General features: G+C 42.0%; 1 protein-coding gene across 1 annotated transcript in view; it reads left to right on the top strand.

Annotated features, from left to right (window-relative positions):
* The window catches only part of DAPP1 (dual adaptor of phosphotyrosine and 3-phosphoinositides 1), a 99494-nt gene that overhangs the window by 48056 nt on the left and 25154 nt on the right, over positions 1–26284 (top strand). Inside the window, exon 4 of the mRNA XM_066574010.1 lies at positions 2532–2665. Coding sequence (XP_066430107.1) covers positions 2532–2665 — 134 coding nt within the window. The remainder of the gene's footprint in view (positions 1–2531; positions 2666–26284) is intronic.

Here is a 26284-nt window from a genome sequence, read left to right on the forward strand (position 1 = left end):
TATAGATAGATAGATAGATAGATAAAGTCATAGTGGCGGATGCTGAGGCCCTTACCGATCACTAAATCGAATGGGCGGATGCATTAATTTCAGCACTGTTCCCATTTGGCTGTAAGCGCTCAGAGCCATGTATAAAAAGTTTATAGAGTCTATACACCACTTGTAATGGTAGCCGAACCAGCACAGTGCATTGCTGAGTGCTTCTACCCATTCTTGATTAGAAACTATGCCCATGAAAGGAGGTACAATAGCCGTCTTTGCTAAGGAAAGCGAAACTGAGGCTGTGACCACCATGGATTTTAATATCATTTTATAATGAATTTTAATATTAAAGGGAATCTGCCACCTGCTTTTAGCCCTATCAGTTAATCTTATGGGCTAAAAGCAAGTGACCTGCTGAGTCCGGGGCTGTAAATGTTATATTTAGCAGCACTGACACAAGAGGAAGGTAAGTATAACACATTCCTGGATTCAGGGGGTCACCTACTTTCAGCCATTAGTTTAGCTCGTAGTTCTAAAAGCAGGTGACAGAGTCCCTTTAATTGTATAGCAGTATTTAAACACTGCATAGCACTGTTATTAAATTAATTTATGAATTGAGCTGTTATTTGGTCACCATATGGTAGGATTTCATTTGGCAGGTTAGCTGTTGTGATAGCACTTATATAATTGTTATGAGCCAAACAAAGTGTTTTACTGGCATTGTAACATATTTACACTCTGTTGTGTAATAGGGACACAATAGTTACAAAAAGTCCCAAACTTCACTGTCCCCAGTTTTATAAGGACAATGCGTTAAATATTTCTCTGTCCTGCAAATGTGGGAGCGGTAGTATTTTCATTAGAATGTACATGAGTCAACCTTTACCAATTAACTTAATATGTAACAGCCAATATTATTAACTCCTCATTTCTTCTGACTCCTCCTCTGAGAGACGCACCTGCTTTTCGGCTCTGGGAGATGCTGAACATGATGTCCTCACACTTGTGTCTTTCAGCTTGCTGCAAAGAACATCTTGAATTATATGAGTATGCAGATAGGGGTCTGAATATTTGGAACTAATTTAGGGCCTAAATAGTGGGGTCTGGACTGGGGTCTAAATATTGGCATTTGGCTCTGGCTCTGAAAATTTTGGGACTAGAATTATGTGACCAGATTGAAAGATGGGAAACGTTAACAACTACCATATTGACTGGCCCATTGTTGACCTATCATTGATGAGTTCATATAACTAACACATTAAATTGTTTTGGTTAGAGTTAGGGCTCTTTCCACGAGCGGATATACTGTGACAGTGTTTTTACATTTTCACGCCTGCTCCGTATACGCGTCTGAATGGGCCAGCGTTTTCTCATCCATTCAAATGACCACGTTTGTCATTTTTAGTGAAAAAAATATGCAGCACCCCGGAAAATCCTCGCTCTGCTAAGTCCTCAGGATGCCTTCCAGTGCCTATATAGAGGCACCTGTAAGCTTTTCGCAGCCTTGGATGCTGCAAAAATGCCTCCCCCTCCCTTTTCTTTCCCTGCTCTCATAGGACTCTATAGGACCCGCCGGCGTATATTGGCCAAAACATAGTTCCAGAACTATGTCTTGGCTGGGCGTATATGCACCGGCCTCGTATACGCTCTTTTTTTTTCACTGCCGGCGTATTTATGCGATATATAATTGCCCATGTGAACGCATGCATTGCGAACCAATGCTTCACATCAGTGGCGTATATGCGCCCGTGCGTGAAAACGCGGCATATATGTGTTTGTGGGAATAAAGCCTTAGGCATTGACTTTTGCAGGTCAGGCAAAACCTTGAATTATGTATGTAAAGAAAGGAACCTTATCCAAAGTCTAATACAATTTACATTCCTAGGGTCCTGGTAATATAAGGGAAATATAAGACCAGTATACAGAAATTTGAATGTCTTAAATTCCTAATATATTGGCATTTAATTATTAGCAAAAGCTATATTGGTTATTTTCTTAATCAGATGCAAACGAACGGTGCGCAAATAGCAGAGGTGTGCTGTGTTTAATGTTATAGTGCGCTGCGAGTTCCTGCATTCGTGTTACAACATGTATAGATGGTACCAGTCGACTTCTGTCATCTATCAGTTTTCATGGCACTTGTTATGTTTTGTTCCTGATATTCAATATGATGCAGAATGGATTCTAGTCCTATAACCAGATCTGCTCAAATACTAACATCGAAGCCTAGCATACTGTTGTGTAGTGTGATATCGTTGAATTAATATACACGGGTTGTATTTGTACATAATAAATTATTTTTTAAATATTTTTGATAGTTTTAATTAATTCTAGTAAAAGTTAAATTTTATTTAGGACTTCTTATCTCAGTTCACTTTTTCCAATGTAGATTTATATTGGTGGCGTATACCTATATGTAGTCTACCTTAAAATATTGAATATATGTGGACATCCTTCACTTACAAGATACGAGTGATCATAAGTTACTAGAACTACATTCTCCTAGGAATGAACGCATACCCATAAACTTCTGGTTGACTTTGTTTCAGGGCCAAGGAGTCTGTTAAACACTTTCAAGTCCATCCATGTGGGACATCAATCAAGTTCGGATTCAATGAATTCTTATCTGTGAAAGATTTTATCCAACATTTTGCTAATCAGCCTTTGATTGGAAGTGAATCAGGTATGTAAAGACACCCCTACATCTTTAATCACCGTCAGCCTCCCTACTCCTCATACACTTGTGTGCGCCCATGTGTTTTAAATGGGAAGAGGCAAATGAGATGCTGTCATTCACCTCCGGTGGAGAGACAAAAATGGTGAGATATGTTTCAGGCACTTTCTCAAGCAATAAGAAGATTGCCTAGAAATTGGTCCCTCTACACAGTAGTCCTATTACTTAAAAAGGGCTTCTGCCCAAAGTATCGCAAATCTACAATCTTGCCTATACAGTTATCTAATACATCAACTTACTCTTCAATCTGATTCACAAGTGTGTGCTCACCAATTTTTTGTCTTCGTCATATATGAGCCATCGGCAGTGTGGCTTAGGTTGCAGCACCACATACTAATAAGTAAGAAGGGAAGTGCTACCATTCTGGTGTGATCCATGTCTGGTGGAGGTTTATTTCCTGTGAGAGCTAAAGGATCCAACAATGTAAAATTCATCATGCTGATCCTTCCTCTGGCATCATCTGTTGGGAGAGAGTCAAGAAGTACCCATACACATAATATAGTTGTCCAGTCTTGCAAAAATTGGACAGTTCGATCAAATTTTTTTTTTAATGTCACACATGTCAAACTTAAGACCCACGGTCCGAATCTGACCCATCCCCTCATTTTATGTGGCAGTGTAGAGTCTGTGACTGCTGGCCTCTCTTTCCCAGAGTCTGCGTCGGCCATCCTGTATGCAGCGCAGACACCGAAAGGAAATTTCAGCAGCCATAAACTCAGCAGCTGAATCGGAGCTGCAGGCTGAGCAAGTGGAATGTCTACAGGGAGGCCAGAGACTAATAGGGTAGTTGCTATTACTACTGGGACTACTATGGAGGTCACGTATTACTACTGGGGCCAATATAGGGGACACTATTACTACTGAAGACACAATGTATTACTACTGAGGCCAATATTCCAGTTGGAATTATTACTACTGGGATCACTATGGGGATCCCTGTTACTACTTGGGCCACTATGGGGTTCAATATTACTACTGGGGTGACTATGGGGTTCACTTTTACTATACAGCCATACAATTACAATCGGCCCTTTGAAGGCAACCGTAAGGCTGATGTGACCCTTGGTGAAAATGAGTTAGACGCCTCTGTTTTATGTGTATGTGTGGCCTTTACAGTGGATCTGGTAATGGTTTTCTATGTTAGGGCATTCTTTGCTTTTAAGAGTGTCTTCATGCTCCACTCAGCAGTGTGAATTAAGGGGTTATCCAATTGATTACAATTTTTCTTAAAAGGCTCAGGTTTCACTAAGTTACTCTACATTGCCCTGCGAAACCTTGTTGCAGTTAGAGGGGTACTCCAGTTATTATTAATAATTTACATAATTCCTTAGCTAAAATCTACATAAAATGTTGAGTAACTTAGTGAGTACTTTGCTCTTCTTGAATGTCTTCTGAGTTACGAAATGTTTTGTCCTGCATTTTCTATTATAACAAAGCTTTTAGGGCAGCTTCTATGGAAATGGTGAACAAGGTCACTTAATCTGTTAGAGATCAGGGATTTGTAACTTATTTTAGTTTTTTTGGTCCACGCATTCCAAGAGATATAACTTTTTCATTTTTCCAATGACTTAACTGTACGAGGGCTTATTTTTTGCAAGATGAGCATTTTTTAAAATGATACCATTTAATGTACCTTATAATATACTGAAAAACTTTTTCAAATGTTTAAACGGGGTGAAATTGAAAAAAATCAATTGCGCCATTTTTGGATTCATTTTTTACAGCATTCTCAGTGCAGTAAAAATGACCACTTTTAACTTCTAATTTGACAACTCTAATGATTTGCATGCCGAGTTTTGGGTGCTAGATTTTTTTAAACAAAGAGTGTACTTCAGGTTCAGTGTCTGTGCTGGGTAAGCAGCTAGTTCACACACCAAACGTATGCTTAGACCTCAAGCACCGAGCATATACCAAAAGAGTGTTTTTTAAATTCACTCGATCAATACGTTTTCCTATACAGAACAACACAGTAAAAAAAAATATTATACTGTGCAGTATACATATTTTTTACAATGGAGCCAGTGGGCGATGTTTGCCCCAGTATGCCTACACTGTGGCATATGTCAGATCTTTCCATAGCCTCAATGTATACATCTAACAGAAGTAAAAAATAAGTAGATGTGAACAAAGTCTAACTAGTGAATAAATATGTCAGGAGTGCGCCAAGCATAGAAGGATCAAAATAATGTGTTCGTCAGGCAACCAGTGAATAAAAATGAGTATCAACTCACCTGGTGCACAATGGGATAACCGGGTGTTAAGGGGCTCCCACCGGCATCTGTCCCGGTCGGCGTGTAGGATAAGTTGTCGATTCCACGATCCTGTATTCAGGAGAGCCACAAGGGATCCAAGCAGTCCAGAGTGGGACGCTTGTAATGGAACTTGCCCAAATGGAAGGAAAAAAAGATCCGCGCTCGTGTGGATCCGACTCACTAGTAAATCTTTTTTATTAATAAAAAGTAATAGATGTAAAGTTACATTGTGAGGGTTTACTAGTGAGTGGGATCCACACGAGCACGGATCTTTTTTTCCTTCCATTTGGGCAAGTCTAACTAGTGTTATACAGACTATGTGATTGATGAGAGTACAATTCCTGGAAATAGTTACAGACTTTTCCCTAATTTTAGGTGTAATGATCCGCAAACATCAGTCTAAACTGGATCAACATCTAAAACAATACATTCACTGAGAACCAAATTTCTTTATAACCACATTATTCCCCACAATTATGAAGCCTGATTAACCTGTCATTCTAGGTGATATAGTCAGTCTTGAATATGATGGTTACATCATACACTTTGGAGGAAGGGGAAGGACTTTTTCCACGATTAAATATCTCACAAAATATCATTATTTTTAGTTGGAATCATTTAAGAAAATGTTCCACATTTAACTATGGGTCATGAATGGGGATCCCCGTGGGCGGGTGGATTAAGAGACACATAGCAACAACAGTCTTAGGCCCCTTGCACATGGGCGGAAATTCCACGGTGGGAATTCCCACAGAATTTCCGCCCATGGAAGCTGCCATAGGATTGCGTTGGAAAACGCAATCCTATGCAGACGGCCACGATTTGTCCGCGCGAAATCTCACGTGGAAAAGAAATCGCGGCAGGCTCTATTTCTGTGGGGGCTCGAGGAGCCCCGCACAGAAATGTCACTCCCCAGCCGCTGGCTCCACTCTGCGCATGCGCTGGCTGTGCGGCAGCCGAAACATCACAGAGCCGGTGCCGCAGGAGCACCAGAATCCGACCCGGCCGTCTGCAGGCGGCCTTAATTTAGCAACTGAATTTGCGGTACAGTCACTTTATGGTTCAAAAAACATTTTATTAACTGCATCAGAAATAACAAGGCAGCTCATGAGACATCAAAATATAGTGACAACATATCAACATTGTCTCGCTCCTTCATGCTTCAATATTATCTAACATCCTATGCAGAATTTCTAGAATTATATAGTCCCCTGCAGTACAGTCCCTTTAATGGAATCAAAGATATACATACTTTAACCCCTTAGTGTCCAAGCCTGTTTGCACCTTAATGACCAAGCTAAATTTTGAAAATCTGACGTGTCACTTTAACATAGAATAGCTCCGTAAAGGTTTTGCATATCCAAGTGATTCTGACATTGTTTTTTCGCCACATGTTGTACATATAGGTGGAAAAAATAGTCCGATAGAATGTGTGTATACTTATTAAAAGCACCAATAGTTGATCGGCTGGGGACTGTTGCTCGAGACCACTACCGATCAGCTAAATGGCGCATGCTGTCAGCCCCGCAAATACACAGGGGTCCGAGCAGAAGACTCTGCGCCGACTTCTGTGTAGTGGCCGCTGCTTGTAACTGCATGGACAGATCTCATTGAAATCAATGGGAGCCATGCCTGCAGTTACAAGCACCGGCCACTATAAAGAGGTTGTCACAGAGGCTTCGGCGACGACCTCTGTGTATTTGGAGCGGAAGTCTCCGCATCAACCTCCCATGAAATCAATGATAGTTATGTCTGCAGTTACAAGGGCCGGCCACTACTCAGAGGTAGGCACTGAGGCTTCCTTCCGTTGCTTCCGCTCCGACCTCTGTGTATTGGCGGCGCTGACAGCATGCGCCCGTTCAGCTAATCGGTCAGGGTCCCGAGTGAAGGACGCTGGCTGATCAACTATTGATGACCTATCCTGTTGATAGGTCATCAATAGTATTTCACTGGAAAACCTCTTTAAGTCTTAAATCTATTTAAATATTCACAGGGTTTTAGTATATCCTAGATCTTTTGTATATCTCACTTTCGTTACCTTATTCACAAGCTATGGGTATATCAAGTCTGTTTTTACTATTAAAGGGGTTGTCCCGCGCCGAAACGGGTTTTTTTTTTATTCAATAGGCCCCCCGTTCGGCGCGAGACAAACCCGATGCATGTGTTAAAAAAAAAAACCGTTTAGTACTTACCCGAATCCCTGCGCTGCGGCGACTTTTTACTTACCTTACTAAGATGGCCGCCGGGATCTTCACCCACGATGCACCGCGGGTCTTCTCCCATGGTGCACCGTGGGCTCTGTGCGGTCCATTGCTGATTCCAGCCTCCTGATTGGCTGGAATCGGCACATGTGACGGGGCGGAGCTACGAGGACCAGCTCTCCGGCACGAGCGGCCCCATTCACCAGGGAGAAGACCGGACTGCGCAAGCGCGTTCAATCGGGCGATTAGACGCTGAAATTAGACGGCACCATGGAGACGGGGACGCTAGCAACGGAACAGGTAAGTGAATAACTTCTGTATGGCTCATATTTAATGCACGATGTATATTACAAAGTGCATTAATATGGCCATACAGAAGTGTATAACCCCACTTGCTTTCACGGGACAACCCCTTTAAGTAGGCCAGATGTAACTCCATGAATACACATAAACTCTTTAAATGGTTAACATTCACAGTCTCTTTATGGTGGGCTTCCAGTCCCTCAGCAGTACAGTGAGTTTAAGGGTGGAGCACTCCCTCCTCTGAGATGGAGACTTCTAAAGAATTGACCCAGTACTCAACCTCGCAGACTCTTCACATAGGCCTCCAGGATTTCCCTCATGGCTCATGACTCTAACACACCCAACCCTGCACAACCCTAACGTACTTACTGCTCACCCCACCACTGGGGCAATACAACAACAACTTGCATGCTACACCCAGCATTTTATACTTAGGCAGCAGTCTTTGGAGCACAACGTGCCCCACCACTCATCCATCAGACGCACATGAATCCCCCAGCACAGTGTCCTGGTGAAGTACACCCTCCAATGGCCACTGGTTCAGTCAAAATTAACCATTTAATGCCCATTAGGGCTACACCAGGGACTTTTAAATCAAACTAATTGCCCAGTTACTCACAAAACATTAACAGGTAATAATTTCTATCAGTTGTACCATATACATCAATAATGCAATAATAACTCTGGCAGTTCTGCAGCAGTTATCCTCTTATTCCGTGGCAATTGCATAATAAACATAAGGCATTTCTACTACCAAATGCTTAATGTAAAACTTTCCTAAGGAAAACATTAGCATCTATATATATAAAGACGAAAGCCCTCACTGGCTCACTCACTCACTCACTCACTCACCACTAATTCCCCAACTTCCCGATGTCGTAGAAACTTGATATTTGGCACGAGCATTGATTATGTCATAAATAGGAAAAGTTAATGGGTCCCAACTCAATTATTTAATTCTAAGCACAAAAGAATTAGCATCCAAATTTTACGTACGTAATCTAATTCTCTCACTTCCCGATGCAACAAATAATTACACAAATTTTTACCGTACAAATGTGAAATTTGCCATGACCATTCTTTGCGTACTAAATATTGGAAATTTAAACTCTTGAAATTTGGCATGGCCATTCCTATGTTATGTAACTCATAACATTTCTGTACCCCGCAATATATGAGACAGTTATCTTCTCAGCAAAACAAAATGCATTTAGAAATATGAGTATATACTGCCAGGAATAAAACTGACTGTCATATGTATTGAAAGGCTGTAAAGTACAAAAGGAAGTGGACATGGACTGCTGGGATGGAGTATGCCTTTAAGTATAACAAGGGGCTGCAAACTTCAGTCTGGGTAGGAAATTTGAATAAAAAGGGGCGTTACCTTTCAGGGTAAAAAAGGAGAGTGTGTGAGGTGGCAGATTCTGTGGAGTGACATTTTCACATACAGGCTGAGATAAATCTCTCTCCTATCTGCCTATACACTGAGTGGAATCTATCTGATCTGTGTGTTATGAGCAGCGTGTGAGAGGTGGACATTCTGTGTAGTGGTATTTTCACATACAGTCGGAAGAAAATCTCTCTTTTTTCTGCCTATACACTGAGAAGAATCTGATCTGTGTGTTATGAGCAGCGTGTGTGAGGTGGACATTTTGTGGGGGGAAATTTTTACATACAGTCTGAGGAAAATCTCTCTTCTATCTGCCTATACGCTGAGAAAAATCTAACTTACCTGTGTGTAATAAACAGCGTGTGAGAGGTGGACATTTTTACATACAGTGACAAAAATCTTTCTATCACATATTTTTTTCCTCGGTATCTCTAAAGTAACCATGACTTCATAAGATGTTCTGTGTGAGCACCAGATAAACACCAGTACCAAATTAACTCGGGCGAGGCCAGGTATATCAGCTAGTATATAATATTTCTCATAGCTATGAGCAGCATTCTACATCATATCTACAATTACGTCCTAATGACCTCTCGCTCCTCTGGATCAACATTGGGTGGTAATAGGCTGACCTAGATGGACATGTGTCTTTTTTCGGCCTAACATACTATGTTACCATGTTGTGCTTATAGCACTTTCCTGACTTCGCCAGGTTAACTTTTCCATCCCCCTTAGGGCTCCCACCCACTTGCCTTTTTTTCACGCGTTATAGCTTGCTCTTTTTTCATGCCATATGGGCTCCTGCACACTTGCGTTTTTTTCACACGTTATAGGTTGCCTTTTTTTCAAGCTATATTGCTGCTTTTTTTTCACGCGATTGTCAATGGGACTTTCTAATGTTAAAAACGCACCAACTGGCAAAGCGTTTTTAACATTAGAAAGTCCCATTGACAATCACTTGGAAAAAAGGCAAGCTATAACGCGTGAAAAAAAGGCAAGCTATAACGCGTGAAAAAAAAGCAAGCTATAACACGTGAAAAAAAGGCAAGTGGGTGGGAGCCCTTACATATGATCAGGAACCGTATTTAACAAAAGAATTAAAAGAGGGAAATTTTTAGGCTAGGTAAGGTAAAGTCCCCTGGTGCAAGCACTGAGACATGGCTGACTCCTAGGGTGATGTCACATCGTGATGTTTTCTTGGCAGACTGGTTTGCCATTGGTGGTTTGTGATTGCCTTCCCCAGTCATTTTTTTACCCCCCAGCAAGTTGGGTACTCATTTTATCCACCTTGGAAGGATAGAAGGCTGAGTCAACTTTGAGCCAGTTACCTGAACCAAGCAGGGATTGAACTCGCAACCTTCAGGTCTTGAGCAAGAGCTCAGGACTGCATTTCTGCTTCCTAAACACTCTGCGCCACACAGGGCTAGGGCACAACAAAAATCACGTTGCTAAAGATTGCACTATAATGTAAGTGAATGTGGTCATGTTGCAACTCACGAGTTGCCGCAACCAGATAGTTGCAAGAAGCGACCATATTCACTTAGATTAGGAGACGATGTAGCAGGGCCATAATGCAATTCCTGGCCATGCAACGTGTGCCGCACCGAAAGTCGTTTAGACCTAGCCTGAAACTGAAGAATCAAGAAAAAGTAAAATTGCAAACATCTGTTAACAAATATGTTAGTGTGAATTCTGACACTAGTATTATGCCATCCAAATTGGCACTGTTTGGTGTTTAGGATATGTCTGCAATAATGTCAGTTTCTAGTACATGTGGTCATAATTCAGGACTCCTATGGTGAGCCACTCAGCAAGGAGGTGTGAGCCACATGCTTGGAGCACTGTTAAATACTTGTTATAGTGCCCCCTAGTGTTCTTTTTGGATTCTCTTTTTGAACATCCACCTAATTTATCCAGTGCTGATGAGGAAAAGCCTCTTCTAGTGCGCTGATTCTTATTAACTGTCCTATACAATAGCAGGAATCATTGTGCTGCCCGTGTACAAGAACATGCATGTGGGGAGATCAATCTACTAGGCTTGTGTGACAACCAGCAGTGGACACATTGAGTGTATACTAAGAACACCAGGAGGCCATAAGAATGTGAAAGTAAAGAAGAAACAAGATCACCCAATCTGGACTTTGAGCGGAGAAATCATAGTATAGAGAAGTAATTAATTTAGCTCAACATGAGATACTGTTAAAAGTCCACCGCTTTATTCAGATGGTATTAACTTCTTAAGGACTGAGCTCAGTAAAATTACAGCCCTTGGTTCTGGCCTTTAATCCTGTCTGATACTAAAAATATGGCGTGGGATTAAAGCTCCAGCTCCTGCAATGTAGCAGAAGCAGGTCGGGTCCTCGGCTGTTAATCGCAGCCGAGGACCCAAAAGGGAAGGCAGAAGCCATTGTTAACAGCTTCTGCCTTCTGTTTACAGGCTACACAGCTCTCTATGAGTGCTATGTAGTGCAGAGAAAAAGCGGAAGTGTTACTTCCGCTATTCGACCCGGCAATCACGTGACCTCTGGATGCCCCTTGTCACAGCAGAACTGCAGGGTCGTAGCAGACCCATATCGGCTCTCCCAGTGACTATTGTCACTACTGGTGATGTTTTTTCCTGGATCTGGGGCTCCTATGGATGCTCCAACTACAAAAAAAGACAATGTGAATGATCCCCAGAGGTCTTCTATGATGTCATGGAGGACATAGATACTATGCACAGTTCTGGACACCGCTGCTCAGGAAAGATGTTGGGTTCAAAGAAGGCCAACTAAATTAATAAACAGAATGGGAGGACTGGAATACCCAGATAGTCTATCAAAATTGGGATTATTCACCCTGGAAAAAAGACGGCTAAGGGGCGATCAAATAACTATGTATAAATACATGAGGGGACAATACAAGGATCTCTCCCATGATCTGTTTATACCCAGGACTACGACGTTAACAAGAGGGCAGGCATCTTCTATGTCTAGAAGAAAGCAGGTTTCATCATCAACATAGAAGGGGGTTCTTTACTGTAAGAGCAGTGAGACTGTGGAACTCTCTGCCTGAGGACGTGGTGATGGCAAAATCCATAGAGGAGTTTAAGGTCGAACTAGATATCTTTCTAGAGCGCTACGATATTACAGTATATAGACATTAGGTGACCAGCAGGGTTGTTGATCTCAAATGCTGTCCAAGGGATTACTGCCACTATGGAGTCAGGAAGGAATTTTTTTCCTCCATAAGAATTGGCTTGCAGTTTTTTTTTGCTTTCCTCTGGACCAACAAGGGGGAGGTTAAAACTTGCCGAACTAGATGGACATTGTCTTCATTCAGCCTATCATACTATGTTACTTCTATAGATGGTAAAAAAAATTGTTACAAAAATAAGTAAAGAAAAAATTACAGAATAAAATAAAAATATATATAATAAAAAGAAAATAACCCACTGCCGACGCCAACCAAAACCATTGCCGTATGGGCCTTGTAATCCGGGACTATACAAATTATATATCAAAACGTCCAATACAAAATGAGGAACCCATTCCTGTACTTTATTTTAGTATAAATATACTAATTTTAAAACGACACCACTATAAATTTGGAAAAAACTCAAAATGGGAAAAAAAGGCTGTGAAAAATGTTAAGGGATTAAAATTGATGTAATTTCCCACAAAATGTGTTTCAGACGTGGTATGCGTTCTTAATCTTAGCAGAGCTTTTGTTGGATATGACATGAATTTTAATATCATCTGAATATAGCTATAGATTGATGCTTAGTAAAGTCAGTGGAAAGAGAAGATCAGGTGGACAAAGAACAAGATGACTAGATACAATTAAGGCCACCACAAACATGTCAATCGCTGAACAGACAGAAGCGGTGAAAGACAGAAACGCGTGGAGAACATTGATCCATAGAGTGACGTAAGGTCGGATGCGACTGAATAGATCACATGTGTCAAACACAAGGCCCGCGGGCCGAATCCGGCCCGCTGCCTCATGTTATGTGGCCCACGGTATGCCGACGGCCGCTCACCACTGTAGTGATTACCAGCTGGGGTGCCGCAGCTCCCCACTTGTAATCACACTGACAGCGCTGATCCCAGCGCACACTCTGACATCAAAATCCTTCTCCCCTTGTCAGGGTAATAAAATTCTAAGTACAGCACCAATCGGGCCCACCCCACTTGCCCCGTTGCCGGCGGTAAGAAGAGACACCACACAGGGAGGTCTGGTATAATTCCTCACACGGGACATGGCTGCGCTTTGCCGACGTGCTTTATTACAGATTACATGAGATCTTATACCCTTTGTCCCATCACCAACAAGGGGTGATGGGCTTATAACCATATATGGGCAGTCCGGATTTCCGGCCTGAGACACTGAGGCGCCTCTGGCTTATGTACAGAAAATCACGTATTTAATTAACTCCAGTGCAAAGAATCACCCACTCAATTCTAAGAAAGCGGCCAAGCATGTATTCTCCATATATGGGAAGTCCGGATTTCCAGCCTAAGACAGTGAAAATTATGTACATAGTGGAACATCTTGATATCTTGTTTCTGGGAAAACGGCCAAGTACACGCGTCCTTCATGTCTGGTTCGGTATCATCTCTGAATTTCTAGAACATCTCTTGCAAAGCCTTGGAATATCTGATGTAAGGCGACATATAAGTTTTTTCTCATTTGGAATTGAATAAAACTTGCATATAGGTATAAAAGTATAAAGAACATATGGCAATATATATATATACCCTCACAAACCCCCCTAAAAAACTTAATATGGAGATCAAGCATCAGACTTTGCACTCTTCCTCGGTCGTCTCTCCCTTGCGTCAGGGTTTCTCCACTGCCCGTAAGTCCCTACTCCTAAAGGGGAGGGATCCCTACCTCACCTCAGAAGGAGGCCATGGATTCCCTGGGCTTATTTCCGGGCATCCATACCCTCTATCTGTACGAGTTAACACCCCACAGGGTGTGCCCTCGCCGGAACCTAAGGTCTTCTGCACTTTCCCTAGGCAAATGGGAAGTCCACTGACAGTCCATCTTATGAGACCGGGGCGGCGCAGTACTAGTCCATTTCTCCATTCTTCTGGTAACGTACGTGGTTGGCATTATCGGAACTGGCTCTTCATTTTTTTTTCAAACAAGGGAAATGTTGGTCACATTGTCCAGTCCCTTACTCATACTCTTTTTGATCAAAGGGATAATACACATACAGGAAATTACATACCCCACCTTTTTCTGCTAAAACCATATCCAGGGCTACTCTATTTTGGAACAACATGGTTCGGGTGGGCCCTAACTGGTCAATTAACCCTTGCAAAGCATCTCTGGTGTAGTTTACAAACCTCTGCTGATTGTAAAAGATATAATTCATCTAATCTACATTATTATTAACAGTAACAATAGCAAATAAGGACTCAAAACCTGCTTTAACCTGATCTCTAGAATTAAATTAATCTGGCACCCCCCTTGGCACTCCTATTGCATCTATGTATAAATGTGGATAAAAGTTACCACCTGGAGCGTCAATGTCTCTCTTAGCACAATGCGGTGTTGGATTCTCACCCTCAGTGTAGTCTTATTGATTGTATTAATTTGTTCTAAAACAGGGGGCTAGTGTACAGTAGTCAAAGGTGTGTGTTAGAGGAATTGTACCACATTATAGCATGTAAAGGATATACAGGATCATTAGTTTTTTCAGTGCGAAGTGTGGATCCAAGTGGGCTTTCCTTCAAGCTTGACTGCAGTTGGGGTGGTGAGCAACATCTGGTAAGGACATTCAAACCGGGTTTGTCTCTCAAACTTTTCCACATAGACCCTGTCACCTGGTTTCAGATTGTGACACTCATCTGTAGGACCTGGGATAAAAGCAGAGACTGCAGAATACATTATTGGCAATTCCTTGGAGGGACCTATGACAAAATTAACAAGAAAATCATTCCCCAAACTCTGCTACTGTGGCATGTATCCTCCTAAGAAAAAGAAAAACTAATGGAAGACACTCAATTCAAAATTTACCCATTTTCTCTATTGCCTTTTGTATCTACTTTCCCACCACTCCGCGGATGGTAGGGTGTGTGAAAAGCCTGGAATATACCCAAAACAGACATGATGTGTTGCATTATTTCACCTGTGAAGTGTGTACCTTTGTTTGACTCAATCACTTCCGGTACCCCATATCTGCAGATTACCTCATTCATGAGCTTCTGTGCGGTTACCTGCTTATTTACTTTGGTAACAGAGTAGGTCTCCAACCTGAAAAGACATCAACAACAAGCACATATTCATGCTTCCCAACAAGTAGGAGCTGAGTGTAGCCAATTTGCAATCCCTGAAATGGGTAGAGTGGTCTAGGCAAGTGTTATGTGGCAAATTTACTTCTGCCCTGTTGCTTACGGCAAAGATCATGCAAAATTGGACAAATGATGCAGCAGCTACAGAAAACCAAGGAGCCACCCGTCCTTGTTCAAGCATAGACATCATTACTGCTTTGAGAGGTGCGTCTTTTCGTGCGTCAGCTGGGCCATCATGGGGCACAGGGACTATGGTAGGCAAGTGCTGTTGACTGTTCACCATACGCCGTCCCTTTTTAGTCCATTTTTCCTTTTCTTCCTTGCTGGCTTGTAACTGTAAAGTCTTTAGCATATCAAAGTCCAATGTTTTTATCAAAGTCCAAGTTTATGGTTAAAGTCCAAAATTTTTATCAAAGTCCAAGTTTTTATCAAAGTCCAAGTTTTTATCAAATTCTTCTTTTCTTCTTTTCTTCCACTTGAGGGCCGCTGCTTTTGCTGTGTGGTCTGTGATGGCGTTGCCTCTCGCTTCTCCGGTGTAGGAATTGGTGTGAGCTTTCCACCTTGTCAGGTAGAAGTAGGGTCTCCATGAGACTGCACCGCTGCAATATTCTTAATTGGCTGTCCTGCTGAGGTAAAAAACTGTCTGGCCTTCCATGTTGGGCCGTAATCATGAGCTATGCCAAATGCATACCGGGAGTCAGTGTAAATGTTTGCCGTCTTACCTTTGCCACTCTACACGCCTCAGCGAGGGCTTTTAGTTCCGCTTCTTGTACTGCGACATGCGGAGACATTCTGCTTTTAGGACATCTTGTTGTGTAACCACCGTATATCCAGTGTGGAGTCGTCAATCACCCTGGTACCATCTATAAAAAACAACTCAAAATATGCATTATTAACAAGGGCTTTCAGTAACTTTTTTAAAACTTAAATTTTCTTGTTGCATCAATGCTAGACAATCATGCTGGTATTCTATTTCAAAAAGATCAGAATCTTGTTGCAAAAAATTAAAAAATTTAAAAATGGCTTGCAAAAAATTTAAAAATGGCTGAATTTAAAAATGGCTGACTTGCAATACCTAGATCACCTATGCCTTCTCCTCCCCCCCTTTAAACCAGGGTACTCAATTGGAACAAGAGTACCCGGTTTAAGGTAGTACAACATTGTAAAAAGATTTGATGGAAGCAGATAAGGCCTGTAAAATGTTAGCACCAATAACAGAAACATGAGTTACATCGGGGCAGAATAATCTACAAAACATCTACTAATATTTGAAATGTGATATCCCTTTAAGTGAATTCATTATTAGTCTGATCCTGCCTGCAATATCGTATAAAATCTGAGACAGGAGAAAAAAAAAAAAAAAAAACAACAAAACTTTTACTAGCTGCTCAAGCTCCTCACCCCTCCCTTGGACAAGAAGGATGAAACATTACTACGTACTATTACATCATCTAGCTCCACCCCTTCGATATTGGCACCGTGCGTCTGTCTTCTCAGCTCATTTCAGCTTAACCGTCTACACGTCCACATCTCAACCAAGCAAAGTCCCATGCATGGGGAGGACTTTTATCCCCAGTCATTATCCACATCACACATTCCACCACAGCTTGAACACGGGTCACTAACTCTCATCCATCCATGCGCTCAAGTTTGCTCCGTCACCCCCTTTGAAGGTGTACCAGTACATACAGACGCACAGACAAAAAAAGTTTGACAAACAAACATACATCAGTTGAAAACATTGAGGTGAGTGCTATAATGTACATGATTCTATTGAGATGAGATTGTGAATGAGCGCTATTTATGACAAATTATGTGAAAAAGTTTGCTGAGTGACTGAGATATTCTATATTTCTTATCTACTGAAGCTATTATATGCTGTATTAAACGCTGAAGTATTTTAGAATCTGTGACCCTGAATTTGGAGTGAATTCTGGAAGCCCCCACCTTTTTAAAACAAACTGTTATCTCTCTACGAATATGAAACACAGACTGAATAAGTTTTAGCTTAAACTATTGCCTGCATTTTGAAATCATAATTAACACATATGCTGGGACCTTGCAACATTCATTTTCAACCCCTGTATAAGTAAGAATATATGTTTTAGAAATTGCTATATTTCCCTGCCTACTAAGACAGTATAATTAATTAAATTCATTTCAATTCATTGTAAGCAAGCAAAGATATTAACCAAGGTTGTTATTGCATTTTCTCTCTCGCTGTTATCTTCCGACCTTGAAAACTAGACAGACTGAACACAAGCTCGCAGCTACGTGTCAACAAAACTCTTCTCCCCTAAAAGCAAGCTCAGTTAACTATTTGCACATACAGTATATATATATATATATATACACACACATATATATCTATATCTATTATCTATCTTGTATTATACACATTTTTCTCCTTTCTTTGCCAACAAATCACATGCATTGTAACTTTCTTATCGACTTGCTTGCTCCCCTTATTTCTCTCCCCTACCTAACTGCCAATATAACCTTTAATAGACACTCTCCTGACGCCCTCTTGATCACTTACTGTACTTTTCAACATTTCACTTACGGATACTTTCTTAAACAAATAATGTGTACATACAACTTTCTCTGACTGTCTCTCTCTCTCTCCTCCTCCTCCAGCATTTTCTAGCAAACCTTGGTCTTTCAAGGCGCCTCTCGGTCCTAAAGACCTCCTCCCAGACACCATTTTGTAATCTGCCGTGCGGGTCGGTGTCACACATTTTCATTAGAGTTTTCTTACATTTTACAAATTCATCCACACGGCGGCAGCCCTTGAGGGGCTCTGTCTTCTTTAATAAGATCTTACGCATATTACAACAACAACAACAATAAAAATAACACGCTCCATAGAATGCATCCCTCTTAATTTTCAAATTGTCAGCCCCTTATATACCGGCAAGACAACCGAGGGTCCCTTCTCCTATGGAACCAGCCTCATAAAATGCATCCCTCTGAAATCAAATCGTTAGCCCCATATATAAGGCAAAACGACCGAGAGTCCCTTCTCTTATGAAGCCTGTCTCACAAAATGCATCCCTCTCTGCTAAACCATTAACAACTAACTAAACTAAACTGAGGGTCCCTTCTCTTGTGAGACTAAATGAAAAGAAAGAGAGAAAAAAAACTTCTGCAGATACAACAATCTCCACTATTATTAAAACGTTAAAACTTCAAAGTACAAATAGACTACAGACTAATTTCCGGGTGACCGATCGGTGCGCATATCACGGTCAGTGGTCCATGACGGCAAACCCGGAGCCCACACGAGTTACCGTGTAGAACTCTTAACCCAACCCGTCCGGTCACAAACCACAGATAGTCAGTCCTGCTGCAAAACTCTCAGTGTAAAACACAACATAAATATATGCTGGCCTTACCTCTGGAGTTCTGTGAGTTGATCAGGCTCGGTTTGCAGCAGGACGGCTTCCACGTGGCGTGGATCCGGGTGAATTGCGCTGTAAGCTCCTGGTTTTACCGCCCCAGTTGGTTGCGCCATTTGTCAGGGTAATAAAATTCTAAGTACAGCACCAATCGGGCCCACCCCACTTGCCCCGTTGCCGGCGGTAAGAAGAGACACCACACAGGGAGGTCTGGTATAATTCCTCACACGGGACATGGCTGCGCTTTGCCGACGTGCTTTATTACAGATTACATGAGATCTTATACCCTTTGTCCCATCACCAACAAGGGGTGATGGGCTTATAACCATATATGGGCAGTCCGGATTTCCGGCCTGAGACACTGAGGCGCCTCTGGCTTATGTACAGAAAATCACGTATTTAATTAACTCCAGTGCAAAGAATCACCCACTCAATTCTAAGAAAGCGGCCAAGCATGCATTCTCCATATATGGGAAGTCCGGATTTCCGGCCTAAGACAGTGAAAATTATGTACATAGTGGAACATCTTGATATCTTGTTTCTGGGGAAACGGCCAAGTACACGCGTCCTTCATGTCTGGTTCGGTATCATCTCTGAATTTCTAGAACATCTCTTGCAAAGCCTTGGAATATCTGATGTAAGGCGACATATAAGTTTTTTCTCATTTGGAATTGAATAAAACTTGCATATAGGTATAAAAGTATAAAGAACATATGGCAATATATATATATATACCCTCACACCCTGAGTCCCCTGCTCTTCAGTTCCGCAGGAGAGGACTCAGGGAGGAAGCGTGCTGCACACTGTGCACCCGGGCGCATAGGAACTTTTTCCACAAGACTTTTGCACTATTGAGCAATTCCAGCAACCTGATTGGTTGTCTGGGTTGGCTGATTCACAGTGATTGGTTGTTTGGGTTCGCTGATTCACCAAACAACCAATTAGGTTGCTGGAATTGCTCAATAGTGCAGAAGTCTTGTGGAAAAAGATAATATGCCACCCGGGCTCAGAACGATCCAAGGAGGAGCAGCGCTGACAGCAAGGAGGAGGTAAGCATATGGCTGGGGAAGGGGAAGTTAATATTGCTGCTGGGGGGTGGGGGGTTAATATTGTTGTTGCTGGGAGGAGGTTAATATTGCTGATTGCTGCCGGGGGTGAGGGGGTTAATATTGCTGGTGTGTTGAGGAGGGGGGGGTTAATATTGCTGATGTGTTGGGGGGGGTTAATATTGCTGCTGGGAGGGGTTAATATTGCTGCTGGGAGGGGGTTAATATTCCTGCGGGGGTGGGGTGGTAATATTGCTGGTGGGGTTAGTACTGTTGCTGGGAGGGGGTTAATATTTCTGCGGGGGGGAAGGGTTAATATTGCTGGGAGGGTTAATATTGTTGCTGGGTGTGGGGGAATAATATTGTTGCTCGGTGGGGGGTTAATATTGCTGCTGGAAGGGGGTTAATATTGCTGCCGGGTTGGCAAGGGGACGGGGGGTTAATATTGCTGCGGGGGTTAATATTGCTGCTGGGTGGGTGGGGGTTAATACTGTTGCTGGGAGGGGGTTAATATTGGTGCGGGGGGAAGGGGTTAATATTGCTGGTGGGGGTTAATATTACTGCTGGGAGGAGGTTAATATTACTGTGGGGATCGCTATTACTAATTGGACCACAGTGGGGGTCAATACTTTTACTGGGGCCACTATGAGAGTCACTATTACTACTGCGACCACTATAGGGGTCACTATTACTACTGCGACCACTATAGGGGTCACTATTACTACAGCGACCACTATAGGGGTCACTATTACTACTGCGACCACTATAGGGGTCACTATTATCACTGTGACCACTATAGGGGTCACTATTATCACTGTGACCACTATAGGGGTCACTATTATCCCTGTGACCACTATAGGGGTCACTGTTAGGGATAAAATCCATGTTACGTTAATATGCTGTGGGGCTCCAAATCAGAGCTGGTTATGCCGGCCACCATGAGAAAGCAATAGACACAGGCATCACGGTCGTGTCTTAGAGCAATCTGAGTTTATTGTATACATTGCCTTATTCTTATACAAAAAATAGTAGGCGTATCAGAGGTTGAACTGCTTTACAGAGGTCGACCTGTTTTTCTGGTAAGTGATTGTGTCTTCTCTATAAACAATGCTTTATTTGTTTGTATGTAGACATCGTGTCTGGTACCCTGATTATCATCACACTCTACATTAACAAAGCATTCCATACAACCTTTTGATCAGTGTAACGAGATAAGCAAGCTCTTGGAGACATGATGGACGCTTAAGATTACACCTCTACTTCATTTAGCAGAGCTTTTCATAGGACACAGAATAGAGTGTACAATTTAGGCCTACAGCCTCCGGAAACGTATAAAGATACATACATATATAAATTAATATGTTCATAACCCTCACAATCCCCCATTTGAAACAGTCCATCTTGAAAAGAGCCTTTGTAGTGGTGCTATCAGGAGTGCTAAGCCACCCCTGCCGGTCTTTCTATCCTCTTCGCCGGATCCCCACTGTTGTTGCTCTTTTACGTATGACTGTTTTAACGATATTGTAGAGGGAGCGATTCCAGATAATTTGCTTGTCTCCGTATCCCACAGAATGTCCATAAATTGCAAACACTCAAAAGAATGAACAAAAGAAACAGTATTAGTAAAGGGTGAAACATAAAATCCATCATCTTTCCTGCAATAGGTGACCATTCAGTAAAAATATCATACCAGTTATACTCTGTGTCTACCTGGATCTTAGTACCTAGGCTGACTAGCTTATCTCCTACCCATACATTTTTCTAATTCCATAAGGGAGAGGTTAGTAACATCCAAATGTTTTTGAAGGTGTTCAGTGTCTTTCATTAGTCTTACAATTCTACCTAAGGATACAGTCAGAGTTGACATAGGGATAGCATCTGGGTACCAGTAGTACCTTTAATGTTGCTTCAGCATCTGGCAAAAAGGTGTAAGCTTCTGTAAACCAATGTATCACCGATATGTTCTGTATACATCCAGATAATGGAGTGGTGAGATTATACATACTGGTGGTTCCAGTTCGGTTGGCAACAAAGAACATATACATATTGGGGGCCAACTTCTATCAGCATATAGAAGAAGCAGGTAACACCGTCCAATCACATATGCTGATTGAAGGCTGCTGGAAACATGGCTCATATGCGGCTGTACTCCGTCCGCATGCTAGGCCATCCAGTGTTTCTTCACAGTTCTCTATACCATGGGTTTTATTTTCACTATAAATCATCATACCTGTGAACTTGGGCAACCAATATTGTAAAGCATATAGAGGCGGTCCGAACACCACAGGTAGTACTACAGACTTACACATCAGGCTTGTGTCCTTTACATCATAAAATCATTTCCCCAGTGCTATACTCATCAGAGCATTCTATACTATCAGCCCCGGGCCGTATCCAAGATGCTACTGGAATTACATTATTGAGAATATTTCTCCACAATTTTTCATTATTTGTCATCACATCTGACTGCTTTGTCCCTCTCGTGAATCATATATACATATTGCAGGCTACATTGTGTATAGTTCATGAATTTACTCATATTTACAAACAAATCCTTTTAAACCGCAAAACCAGATTAAAAAGCGTTAATACATCCTTATCATATCCTAATGCAAGACATCGGGGGAGGAACAAGGAAGGCATGCATTGTGCCTGAACATTTATCAATCTAGAAACATCCTGTCCCACCCCAGCCATTTTATTCTTCATCACCTCTAACTCTATAGAGTTTAGAACCTCTACACCTGTACCAATTCCCCCTAATAGGGTATCATACCATTTTCGTTTTCCTCTGGTGCAGGGTTTCATTGCCTGAAGAGAAATATTATAATGCAATATGGTTTTCTGGCTCTTTGTGGATGATAAGGGGTGTCAAATGCCTGGGAGTTACCCAGGGCAGACATGAAGTGTTGCATTATTTCACCTGTGAAATGTGTACCTCTATCTGACTCGATTACCTCTGGTACCCCGTATCTGCAGATTACCTTATTCATGAGCTTCTTTTCGGTTACCTGCTCATTTACTTTTGTAACAGGGTACGCCTCCAACCTGAAAAACATCAACAACAAGCACATATTCATACTTCCCAACACGTGGGAGCTGAATGTTGTCAATTTGCAATCCCTGAAATGGGTAGAGTGGTCCTGGCAAGTGCCTTTGTGGTCAATTTACTTCTACCCTGTTGCTTACGGCATAGCTCATGCAAAACTGGACAAATGATGTAGCAGCTACAAAGAACCCAGGGGGCAACCCTTTCTCTCTCAAGCGTAGGTAACATAGCTGCCTTCGATAGGTGAGTCTTTCCATGGATCAGCTGGGCCATCATGGGGTACAGGGATCGTGGTAGGCAAGTTACTGACCGTTTGCCATACGCCACCCTGTTCTACTGCTCCTATATTAGTCCATTTATCTTTTTCTTCTTTGCTGGCTTGTGACTGTAATGTCTTTAGTACATCAATGTTCAAATTTTTATCAAAGTCCAAATCATAGTCTCTGACTTGTGCGGTCAGTATCTTCTTTTCTTCTTTCTTCCACGGCTTGAGGGCCGCTGTCTGCGTTGAAGTCTGCTAGGGCATTGCCTTTTGCTTCTGCACTGTTGGCTTTAGTATGAGCTTTCACCTTCAGGATTGCTACTTTGTCTGGTAGGAGTAGGGCTTTCATAAGGTTCTGTACTGCTACACCATTCTCAATGGGTTGTCCTACAGAAGTTTAAAAATGTCTGGCCTTCCATATTGGGCCGTAACCATGATCTATGCCGAATACATACCAGGAGTCAGTGTAAATGGTTACCTTCTGTCACTCTACACGCCTCAGTGAGGGCCTTCAGTTCCGCTTCTTGTATCGAGACATGCGGAGGCATTCTGCTTTTAGAGATCTTGTTGTGTGAACATCTGGTGTGGAGTCGTCAATCACCCTGGTACCATCTATAAAATACAACTCAAAATATGTATTAACAAGGGGTGTCAATAACTCTTTAAAACTTAAACTTTTCTTGTTGCATCAATGCTAGACAATCATGCTGATATTCTATTCCAAATAGATCACGTTCTTATTTGCAAAAATTTTTTTAAAAATAGCTGATCTGTAATACATAGATCACCTATGCATCCCCCTCCCCCATTTGATCACCTATGCCTCCCCCTCCCCCATTTGATCACCTATGCCTCCCCCTCCCCCATTTGAAACAGGATACTTGATTGGAAGAAGAGTAGCCGGGTTCACCATTGAAAAGAAATATTAAAGGGGGGGCATGAGCAAAGCACATTGCAACCTTATTTGACGAGCTAGAGATAGGTGTTTAGGTTGTACTTGAGTGAGTATACTCTGGATGTCCTGAGGGGTGAGAACCACTAGGGGGTAGTCCAGGACCAACTCAGAAGATTTGTCAACCATTGTTTGTACTGCTGCCACCGCACAGACACAGGAGGGGGCTCCTCGGGCTACCGGATCCAATCTCATGGAGTAATACCCAAGTGACCGTGGACGTCCTCCATGTTTTTGCGTCAATACTGCTGTCGCATGAAAGGCCAGGGACGGCAGTATGAGACAAGTCCCAAAAAGGTGCGAAGCTTTGGCAGCAGAAGAAGATACAGAGATGGCTTGAACTGCAGCCCTGCGTCGTTCTGTGAGATGTCTGCCTTCTTGAGCTAGACAACAACCTTTTGTTTACAAAGCTGTAATTTTTCCTTTTTAAGCCTTGCAGCCATTTTCTGCTAAAAAAAATTTTAGAAGAGAAATAGATGCAGATTGACATGTTTCAGATCCTCAACACAAAGCTGGAAAGTCATTAACATATTGCAACAGCACAGTCCCCTCAGGCGGAGTCCAAGCCTGCAGGACAGTTACATAAATGCCCTTTTGTCTGAAAAAGGGCCGGAGATTCAGACTGTCTCCACTCTGGTTTATTATCTATGACCTTAGGGATTCCAATAGACCTTCTACAAAGGCCATACTAAGTACATGTTTGCCCATCTTTTCTATGCCCCTATACCCCAGATCTGACTAATGTTGTTGAAGGCGGGCATAGAATTGTTTTACACTTTCTTCCTTCTCTTTGTGTGATATTAGAAAGAGACAAGGAGGATTCTCTCAAATTTTTTTTTTTTTTTTTTTTTCTTTTTCCCCAATGTTTCAGACAAATTAAAAATATTTTACCACTTCTCAATTCTCTATGTTTAATTTTATCCCAATCTGTGCCACAATAGTCTTTCACATAATTTTAGATTATCGTTCCCACTGCCTTCCCTGTTTTACATCTGCTCCTATTCCACCCTCCGCTCCCTGCATCTCCTCCTTGTCCTCCTTCTCATGCTTCCACTCACTAGCCTAGGATCTAGTGAGCATAGGCATAACCGGTTTGCACCGAGGAGCTCCGCAAGCAGGGCAGCTCTCTCTCCAATCCGGGTTCTGTTGTCCACAATGCCAGCAGGTCCATCCCTCCAGTCCAATGTTTGACCTTGGAGTGGATGACTTGGCATAGGGTGGGGAGGAGACGGTTGGAATTGAGATGAAGGAGGGGGTGAAGATGGAAGAGGGAACTAACCCGACAATGAGAGAACATCTTTGAATTCTTTTCTCATTTCATTTTCAGCTACTGAACAGTATATATATATATAATACAACATACTTCCTGTATAGCCAAATATAACCAATTCTTAATTCAGATTTCTTTGCAAAGACAAGTAGGTCTTCTAAAGCCCAGTACTCCCCACCCTTTGAAATTTATCTTATCTTCTATAGAACACAGAAACTTCTCCAGACAGATAGCAAAAGCTGTATAACAGGTTCCACTGCCTGTAAACATCTTCCTGGGCTGTCTATTTAAGATTAACCCAGAATGTAATACACTTGCCCCCACCTTACAAAAACTGCAAATTCACACTCACTAAGGGGGGTTTTATTCATTCCTATACGGACTGATAATATGTGAAGTAGAAATTGGGATTGTATTTACTGTACACCAGACTTCCAATAATGAGCGAATTATGTATAGATAAGAAAAACTCTTAGTACCGCGGTTTTTACACAATTCGCTCAGAATAGGCTACCCAATGACAAACACAATACAACTTATGCCCATTTCTACCCACATACTGATATTCACCACACTGTGACCACTCAGCGGCCAATATATTATAGGGGGCTTTATTCCACCCTGGCATTATTAACAATTCATCGGACACTCCTTTGTTCTTAGCTGCCGACATTTTCGTACTATTGCGGATTTTCTTAAACAGCGACATTTTCACACTAAGCCCGATTATCACAAGAAATTCTTCAACTATCAGTTTATCAAAATTTTCCTTTAAAACAAACTAGTGTATTACTCTCTGCGTAATCCTGTTCACAGCGCTATTAATGTATTGCTGGAAGGAGCAAGACTTAGTTCAAATTACGCTTTATAGAGAGTTAGACACTATAAAAGGTTCATACTGTAGTTGATTGGGACCCTAATAAGTGGGATGGGGACCAATATTCATTTGCCAATTTCTTTAGCTATCTTCCGCACCTTATCCTCTTTACCAGCAGTATGGACAATGGCTGGCGGCTTATGTACACCAAGAGGCTTATTGTTTTTATTCTTTCACACACATAAAACGATTGTTTGTTTCACTATTTTCTTATGCAGTCTTCCACACCTTATCCTCTTTACCAGCAGTATGGACAATGGCTGGCGGTTTATATACACCAAGAG

The sequence above is a fragment of the Eleutherodactylus coqui genome, chromosome 7, assembly GCF_035609145.1.
Source record: "Eleutherodactylus coqui strain aEleCoq1 chromosome 7, aEleCoq1.hap1, whole genome shotgun sequence".
Classification (NCBI taxonomy): domain Eukaryota; kingdom Metazoa; phylum Chordata; class Amphibia; order Anura; family Eleutherodactylidae; genus Eleutherodactylus; species Eleutherodactylus coqui.